The sequence below is a fragment of the Camellia sinensis genome, chromosome 2, assembly GCF_055761805.1.
Source record: "Camellia sinensis isolate YWXY chromosome 2, ASM5576180v1, whole genome shotgun sequence".
Classification (NCBI taxonomy): domain Eukaryota; kingdom Viridiplantae; phylum Streptophyta; class Magnoliopsida; order Ericales; family Theaceae; genus Camellia; species Camellia sinensis.
This window is the reverse complement of record NC_138962.1, coordinates 80524034-80533564: the sequence shown is the minus strand read 5'-3', so window position 1 is coordinate 80533564 and position 9531 is coordinate 80524034. Positions and strand designations below refer to the sequence as shown.

Genomic DNA, 9531 nt, shown 5'->3' with positions numbered 1-9531 from the left:
TCTGTGTCAAGTCGTCGGTGCTTACAACTTATGCCACAAAAATAATTTAAATAATTAAATAAACATTGATTATTCTCTAAAGTCGGAACAAGAATACTTATATATTATCACATTCCAACTTAACAAATAAGTCACATCTAAAATGCATTTAAGATCATCCCTTGAAAGCATATTTATTTGCAACAAGGTTTAATTTTCAATTTTTTGCTCATTTGTAATATAATGTGCTCAAAAATTCAAAAAATATTATATATTATATTATATTATAAGATTTAAAATAATTTAAAATTATAAGGGTTTACATTCCAAAAAACATACTTTCGCATATCTATAGTCATAATCCTGAATTCGTCCTTGTAACGTGTTGATAACAACATAAAATTGCCAATTCCGCACTTTAAAAAAATTCAAATGTGATCTAAAAAAATGATAAACATGTCTAGGGCTGAGCAAGCAATCCGTGAAATCCGTAATCCGATCCAGTCCAGTCCAATCCGATAGGTTTGGATTGATTTTTTGAATCCGCGGTTCGATTCCGGATTGAAGAATTAAAAATCCGTAGTCTACGGATTGGTTCCGGATTGAATCTCACGGTTCCGGATTGGAACCGATCCGAACCGTATACAAATAGTCTATATTTTTATTATACATCCTCCCTTATAGTATCTTCTCTTAATTCTATATAAAATCTAAACTCAAACCTAAAACCGTATAATATCTTCTTTTATTACTCTTTTTGTTGGTTTTTAGTTTTAATTTGTAATGGTTTAAATACTTATAGTGAAACCAATTTTCTTATGGTTGTTTAAATTTTAGAACAGTATGTCGCTATTATAGAAAAATATGTTGCTATTGTGGAACTAATATAGCGCTATGTTTATATTTTTATAAAATTAAAGTGTTATAAATATATTTTTGTTATTTAATTATGTGAATTCGTGGTCCTAAACCGATCCAATCCGTATTTAAATGGATTGGTTCGGATTGGTTCCATGATTTAAACGGATTGGATTGGTTCCAATATTTTAGGAACCGTAGAAAACGGATTGGTCCTGATTTTATTCCAATCCAGTCCAATCCGGACCATGCTCACCCCTAAACATGTCAGATGAATAAAAAGAGATTTTCAGAAAGTTTGTGTTTTCTTTACACAAAAACCTGATGTATGTATGAAAAAATAACATAAATCTTGTAAAAATATTTGTTTGGTTTTGAATTTTTAAAAATAATTTTTGAGTTTTTCAACTTTTTATTTTTCGTGTTTTATTGTTTGGTGAATTTCTTTCATATTTTAATTAATTTTTTTAAATGCATTTAATTTAAATGTATTTAAAAAGTTTTTTAAAAAAATTATGAAGAAATCTAATTTTTTTCAATAATAAATATAAAAAAATTAGAAAAATATATTGAATTTTTGTATTTAGTGGATTTTTTACAGATTTTTTTTACAAATTGTAAGTGTATCTAAAAAAATTACTAATAATCAAAATATACAGATTAAAAATTGCAGATTTTAAAAAAGGTTCCGTTGCCGGGAATCGAACCCGGGTCTCCTGGGTGAAAGCCAGATATCCTAACCGCTGGACGACAACGGATTAGTGAACTATTGAGAAGATTTATAATACTTAAAGTAATTAAATTTTAGGCTATGTTTTGAATAAAAATTTTAAAAAGGAAAGAGAAAGTCTGTGTGAAATGCAGATTAAATATAATTATATTTCATTCATATTTTTTTTATTTTTCTTTCTAAATTTTTACCCAAATCATGGAAATGGTGTGGCTACTGTGCAACCATCTGGGCACATTTTGATGGTTCAAATCGAACCATTCACTTTTTAAGGTATATCGAGTAGAACATATCAACAAAAAATTAAATTGATCAGATATTAATAATTCTTTCATCAAATCATAATTGTATTTAATTTTATACTTTAAATCAAATTTGCTATTCATTTTTGTAAATACAAATGCAATTAGATGAAATGGTTAACGATACACAATCAACTTGATTTTTTATAAATATATTCTACTCAATATATCTTAAAAAGTAAACAGTTCAGATTATCAAAACAAACCCCAAACTATGTGCCAGTTCTAATCCATTAATTGTGCAATAAAATAGGATCAAGTGTAAAATTTTCTTTTAGAAGCTGTATCAAATTACCAATTAAACTTTTGGTACGCTATTGGGTTCTTATCATTTCCCTTTCATGTTTTCTGTCCTCAAAAAAAAAAATTAATTTGTAAAATTTGGCATGCTAAGAGTCTCTTTCATAATTCAATAATTAAGGTGGTAAAATATTTTCTGTAATATTTAATTTTGTCCCAAAACAAGTTGTCTAGTAGGCATTTTGACAGCGATAGAAATAAAGGACAAGTATGATTATTATGAGGATGGATTTGTAGATCATGAGAGTTGTCAACAAAAGGTTGGCATCACCACTGGGGATGAGAACCAAATAAGCTGAAGAGTTTATGGGTCGGTGATGAAGAAGAGAGACATTAACACAAAAAGTCGTAAAAGAGAAAGAAAAGTTAGGGGGACGAAGAAAAAGAAGAGACAAAAAGATGAGAGAGACAATAAGAGGAGTAAAGGAGAGAGAAAGAATAAAGAGAATAAGAAAGGCTGAGACAGTAAATGGGTTTCAGTCAAAATTGTCACTTCAAAAAACATATGCATGGAACCAACAAAATTGTAAGGGCAAAAGTTAAAGATCATGAAAAAAAATTTTCATGAAAATGATCATAAAAGATTTATGATCCTTGAATTACCTTGATTAGTGTATAGTGTTTTATTCTAAGTATAATTCAAGAGTCACAAAATTTTCATAATTATTTTCATGATAAGTTTTTCATGATACCTAGCATTGTTGAAATTGTAAATTGTAAATATTTTTCACATTCCACTTGTTTGTAATTTGCTCATTAAAAAATAGAGAAGTTGTGATGATGTCATGTTTGTCCATAATCCATATATTCGTATGCAAAGGCTCTTTTACTTGCATATTATGACTCCTGGCATTTCATTCAGAAAAAGTACACAAATAAACAAAATCAACAAGAGAAGTCTATCTTCAAATCTCTCTGTTCTCGTATCTTAACGATTGTTTCTGAAGATTTGTGTCCCTAAATTCTTCACATAATCGAACGATTAGGAGCACAATGAAATATCCTAGCCAGAATTCACCAAGTGCATACCACAGCAGAGCACTTAGGATTTCAATGCTGCCTTATTAAACTACTATCACAACATTCATGCTAGAAACTCAATTAGGCATCCCATTCTGTGAGGCAATCTAGAGCTGGCCAATCAAGAATATTCTCAGGCATCCATCCCATTGCACTAATGCGGGAAGTTTGTAGTGTTCCAAAATTATTCTCAAACCTGGTTCTAAGCGAATAGGATAAGCCAATAAATCATTTACAAAAATCACTATAAATTTATAAATTTATTACTGAACCCAACCAAAGGGTACGTATTCAGGTCAACATAAAACTATATGTAATGCAAAAACAACTAATCCACTGGCTCTCAAAATACTTCTACTCCCCATGAGACCAAAAGTTAAAAAAAACAAAAAGAAAAAACACTCGTAACTTAACTACACAGCAAGCACCTCCAGTTTCGAGCTAACTGCATTAGCTTAGCACTTCACCTCGTTCAGTCCATAGCTGAAATACAGAAAAGTTGGATCGGTGGCACCTTCTTTATAATATGCAAACACCATAGTCCCATCATCATGCATGCTCTCCCCTACAAAACTGTAGCGCGCACACAAAAAAAAAAAGAACAATTGGTTATACAATTAGAGAAAATTGTAGTTGAAAGTGTGAATTCATGCAAGTCAGTCACAAATCTAGCTATAGATCAGAAAATAGATACACATACAATTGTAGGTCACTGAGCTTTGAAAGAAGGAACTTAGTTGCTCCCTCAATGTTCTTCTTAAACAACTCTTGCTTGTCTGCTTCCAGCTTAGGTGTCAGCAACTTAATGTACTTCTTCACGAATGCAACAAACTGCTTCTTGTCGAATGGAGGTTGCTCCTGCGAATAATGATGAACCTCTAGTTTTAAATATTAATAGAAAAAAAAATACAAAACAGTGAAACTATGACAGATGACTTTAGTTACCTGGAGCCTGAAAGTATCAACAATATCAACGACCTTTTTAGCTTGGTCATCGACACCTTCATCTTCATCTCCACCTTCAGCAGAAGGATTAGCCCCAATATCTACATTTACACCTCCTTGAACCACCCACTGCAACACGTAGGCAAATGGCAAGGTTATATTTGTAATGGTGCATGCACTATAGGCTGTCAAAACATAGAGTATATGCAAAAGGTCGTGTTGCACTCTCATCTTACAGCAAGACCACTCATTGAAATTTAAAAGATAAGAGTTTTGAGAAGTAAATAAATAAATAACCCCTACCTTTCCTTCTACTTCCCACAACATTCCATTTTCAATTTCCTTGTACGGGAATGAGTCCGAGAGAAGCTCGTCACCTGGAATTCATTAATGTATTCACTTTTAGCAACAGAGGCATCCCAATAAATTTATATCAAATCACAACACAGTTAACACAATCAAACACATTCTTGATTCCCAATATTCTCTAAAATAGTCCCAAGACATTCTTGTACAGCTTGGCAGCATGACATGAAAAATTACCACCATCCAAAACTATAAACTAGCAATAAGAATAAACAAAAAAATATTTTCAACCAACATGTAACATGCAATTGAAACCCTTGTGAGCAAGATTTAAACAATTACCACATACAGAATCTCTCCCAATGAAGGCAAATCACTACACCCGTTGTTTCGTGGTTGTGGTTCCTATAGCTTAACCTTTGCTGAGTGATGGAAATTCCTATTTGGATTTGTCGTTCAAATTGGTAGATAAAACCAGGGCACTGGAGGTTACTGAGAAGGCTAATGCAACTCTGCATCCACAAGTACTACATGACCAAGGTGGCAAGGTCCATTTGGGAAGTAAAAGGGACAGTTTTGTCATTATCTCACGGCGGAGTTACCGTAGCAGTGGAATACACACTTATTAGTAGATAGTTAAACAATGCTATGCTGGAACTACAATATAAATGCATTCATGAAACATCAAGTACCAAGACAATCTATCATGTTACTCAAGGACAAAGCAGGAGTTTCTTAAGAAGAAAAGGTCAATGGATCATCATTTGTCAAATGTTCCAAACACAAGTCCGCCAAATTTAAAATATAAAAAAAAAATTAACAAAAAAAAAAAAAAATTGTTCCCGTCAACTAAGAGAGAAGGAGAGGTTGCTTCAGGTGCAAGATTAAAGAGGTGGGCAATAAGCCGAAGAGAACTAAATAAACTAATTCGTTTGCGAAGCCATGGTTTGGACTTTTTTGGCTATTTTAGCCACAAAAAACAAAATAGACTATTTTAGCCATAACAAACAAAACATCACATCCAACCCATAATCATTACATTCTTCTCTCACAAAAAAACTCAAAAAAGCCAAAAAGTCAAAAAGCCCTTCCCAAACCAAGCTTTTAAGCCCAGGCTAAAATAGCTAAAAAAGCCAAAAAGCCAACCCACTTCCCAAACAGAGGCTAAAACTTGCGAGCTTTTTTAAGACTCTGGAACCCATATACATAAAACCATCCAAAAACTAACAGCCAGCCTATATCTAGGGGAGGAGGAAGAGGGTAGTTAGGGAGGGTCATGACCCTGCAAAATTTAAAGAATAAATACAGTGTGTATAAGGCCTGCTCTACAAAAACTTTCATGGCTCTGAAGTAGCTGGACTCTCCATGTTTTATTTGGCCCTCCATTCCCTGTGTAAGTGACATCTTGTCTTACTTTATGTTTCTACTGTATAAGTAACTTAATAATCCCAAAGGAATTCATTAAACAATTACAGTTCATTCTTTATGTCCCTGTATCAGCTTTAGTCTCCCCTTTCTCACTCAACAACACACATCTTGATACTATGACTTACATTCATACTGCTCATCACTGATTTACATTCTTGCAACTTTAAATTCCATATTATTTTACTTCGCAAATTAAGTTGACTTTATTATAAAAGCAACCATACAACAGCTTCTTTTTGCTCTTTGTAGTATTTTAATAATTACATTATATTTATTTGGTTCAAAATATATTAGAAACCAACCCGATGCAACTAAACTCATCTGCGATCAACGGAATTTGTCTTCATATCATGTGTTTGGCTTAGCTATGGGGACTCTTTTCCAATTACATAAAATCCAAATAGAAAAGAGAATTACCAAGTCTATTTTCTTTTAGCTTACTATTAAGATATATAATTAAAAAAATAATAATCATCTGTCTTATATCTACAACCACATGGACAAAATTCTTGTGCGCAAAAAAAATAATAATAATAATAACCCAAGCGGTTTGGCTTAGTGGACCAACAGGTGGCAGGTTCGAAACCCACAAAGGCCATACAATCGCAAACTTTGTAGCCACTAGAAGTTTGCGCAGTGGTTAGCCAAGGCCCAGACTTAGTCGTGTGTGCGTAAACTGATCCGGACATCCGATTATAAAATAATAAATAAATAACAATAACAATAACAACAACAAAAACAATAACAATAACAATAACAATAACAATAACAATAACAATAACCACAACAACAACAACAATCAAGAATTTACTATCCAATACATCCCACAACATCCAGTTAGACAAAGCCTATAGCTTCAGATTCCAAACAGAACACACAGTAACACAGTTGCAGAACTAGCTATGAATCATGAAATCCTTAAAGCAAGGGACTAGATTGAACCAACTTTAAAATAAAATAAACTAAAATAAAACATATGAAATTCTATAAGACAAGCCTTGAAAAAACACATCAGAAACAAGAACGCTATACAATTCTACACAAAGGAAAGCAGTCTTACATACGACAAATACAAACATATAGATAACAAAGCTCAAGAAAAAAGTACCGCTGATGAGATCCTGGTAAACTAACATGATTGCAGAGCACTTTCTTCTTCTTCTTCTTCTTCTTCTTTTGTTTTTTCTTTTCTTTCCTTTTCTTCCAAACAGAAAACAAAAACCAAATAACAAGGGAAAAGAGAGTATGGAGAGAGAGGGAGATATATATAGGGAGAGAAGGTTTCAGAAGTGGGGTTGAGAGGCGGTGAGTATTTATAGTGGGAGTGTTTACCGCGGTTTCGGTAATAATCTTGTCTGCTGTTGAAATTACCAAAGTAGCCCTTTCTTTATGTGAAACCTCACCTTATTTGGTTTTAGATAATTAAGTCTACGAAGATTAATTTTTTTATTTTTCCTATTTTTTTTATATTTTGAGTCTAAGAGCATCTCCAACGGTAATAGGCATTTTACCTATTTAAACATTACTATAAAGTATATATTTTATTTTGCCTGTCAACTATTTCATGTTTTTACTCCAACCATGCTCTTTATTTTAGCTATTCATCTAAATACTATTAATTTTATAAAATGCCACATCAGCAACAAAGATGGAGGGAAATGATCCTAATGATTAAATACATTTTGCCTAGCCTTGAAGGTTAGCTACATGTAGCTAGTGAATGTGAGTTGAGCTAAAATGCCTAATCATATGCCTAGTGCATTGGAGTTGAAAAAAATGAGTTATACTAGGCATTTTGACTAACAAGCATGATATACCTAGTGGGTTGGAGATGCTCTAATATTTTAAAAAATATATATTTTTTAGATGTACCTAATCTAAATACATTTAAAAAGTATAATATTTATAGATAAATTTTTTATAAAATTATCAAATACAAAATAAATATAAAAATTTAGTACATTTTCGTATTCTTATGTATTTATTGAATTTTTTATATATTTTTTATAAATATTTTACTTTTTAATAGTATCTAAATTATGTGTATCTAAAAAATAAAAATAAAATATTTAAAATGTTGAAAAATTATTATAATTAAAAATAAAAAAATTAATTTTTAAAAAAGTAAACTTAATTTTCTTAAATTAAAATTATGAGTAGAGATAAAATTATGAGTAGAGATGACAACGGGTAAAATCTAAGTCTGGCCCCACCCCCACCTCTACTTTCATTTCTACCACTTGCTCACACCCCCGACCAGACCCTTATGAAGCTCTCATCGACCCCTATCCCAACTCGCAAATATAACCCCTACTCCTGACAGAGAGATGGAGCCAACATGGTACTAGGGAGCACGTGCCCTTGAAGTTTGGATAATTATATTAGTAGCCCTATATATATAAATTATATTATATACATATATATATATATATATATCCTTTATAAAATTACAATAGTATCCCTTTTTAAAAATTGTAATAGTGTCCCTCTGTTATGACTTTTTGATATTGATATTATAAGGTGTCATAACTAAAAAATGTTTGGAAGCTCTAGAGAGAACTCTAATAGTAGGTCTCACTATATGATGTGATGTTTTAATTTTTATTTTTTTATTTGTTTGCCTTGTCACATCACTAGAGCTCATATTTTTAGAGCTCTGCATCATTGCTCATTATATAAATTATAGCCAAGTAACACATCTTCAATCATAACAAAAAAAAAAAATTACAATAAGTCATAATTAATATCATAATGAGTCATAACTAATTATTACTTTATGCATAACCAAAGACTAGTCATAACCAAAATAACAACCACAATAAGTTATAAGTAAATTATATCCAACACTACAATGTGTCATAACTAAAAATCACAAAAATCACAATAACGACATGTGATAGACACTTTTTTTGTGGTGTGTTTTATAAAATTTATCTACTAAAATATATCATTTCTATTTCAACTTATCTTCTTTTTTTTCATTTTCAATCCACCTAAAATAGTTACTCCCCAAAATTATATAAAATTTAACCTCAAATTCTTTAATTTAAAATTCACATTTGTCAAAATGAACTCTTAATATTTAAGTTTAGCAATATATCATTGTTGTTTATTATGAGAAAAAAAAATTAATGTTGTCATTAAATTATATCCCCCCTTCAGTGACCTCCGACTCTACTCAATCTGCAACACAATAAGAAATTTAATAATAATATTAAAATTTAATAATTAATACTAAAAAATACTATTTATAATTAAAAAATATATTACATTTTGTACATATACTAATATTATATTATATATATATATGTACGGGGAGCAAATATTCCGGCGTGCCCGTATTCCTTTCTTCCGTGCTCCGTCGATATCCGATCACCTGCGAGCAAATAACGGTGAGCTACCCGGCGGTGTGTGGCCGAAGAAACCCTCCGACGGTCAAGTTAGCACACACCTTAGAGGGAATAGAGAGAAGGGAGAGAGTGTTTGAGTGTAAGGATTTTCTTACAGAGTGTTCGTCTGTTGCGTATGGGGGACGCAGACATGCTTATATACCTTCTGAGCCCCATATCCACTCCCTGTCATCTCCTGACATGTGGCTCTGCTATCCCATCTGTCAGCATAAACCATGTCATTCATCACCTGCTCTCAACTGCCTGCCAGCAC

The 9531-nt window shown here is 31.8% G+C and overlaps 1 protein-coding gene and 1 non-coding gene across 2 annotated transcripts; both read right to left on the bottom strand.

The window, feature by feature from the left end:
• Positions 1-1523: 1523 nt before the first annotated feature.
• TRNAE-UUC (transfer RNA glutamic acid (anticodon UUC)) lies at positions 1524-1595 on the bottom strand. The gene has a single exon. It is a non-coding gene; the product is annotated as a tRNA-Glu (tRNA).
• Positions 1596-3430: 1835 nt separating this feature from the next.
• Positions 3431-7245, bottom strand: LOC114315487 (translationally-controlled tumor protein homolog). Its single transcript, XM_028262101.2, has 5 exons — positions 6977-7245; positions 4438-4511; positions 4135-4263; positions 3890-4047; positions 3431-3762 (listed from the first exon to the last, which is right to left on the bottom strand). Exons 1-5 carry the CDS (start codon positions 7002-7004, stop codon positions 3645-3647), a joined length of 507 nt encoding a protein of 168 aa, XP_028117902.1. The 5' UTR covers positions 7005-7245; the 3' UTR covers positions 3431-3644.
• Positions 7246-9531: the final 2286 nt, after the last annotated feature.

What these genes read in the sequence shown, in the direction of transcription:
- LOC114315487 (XM_028262101.2), bottom strand. Translation starts at nt 7,004, where the DNA reads ATGTTAGTTTACCAGGATCTCATCAGCG. An exon ending in TTACCAGGATCTCATCAGCG is followed by an intron (nt 4,512 to 6,976) that starts GTACTTTTTTCT and finishes AATGAATTCCAG; the next exon opens with GTGACGAGCTTCTCTCGGAC. An exon ending in TTGATACTTTCAGGCTCCAG is followed by an intron (nt 4,048 to 4,134) that starts GTAACTAAAGTC and finishes CATTATTCGCAG; the next exon opens with GAGCAACCTCCATTCGACAA.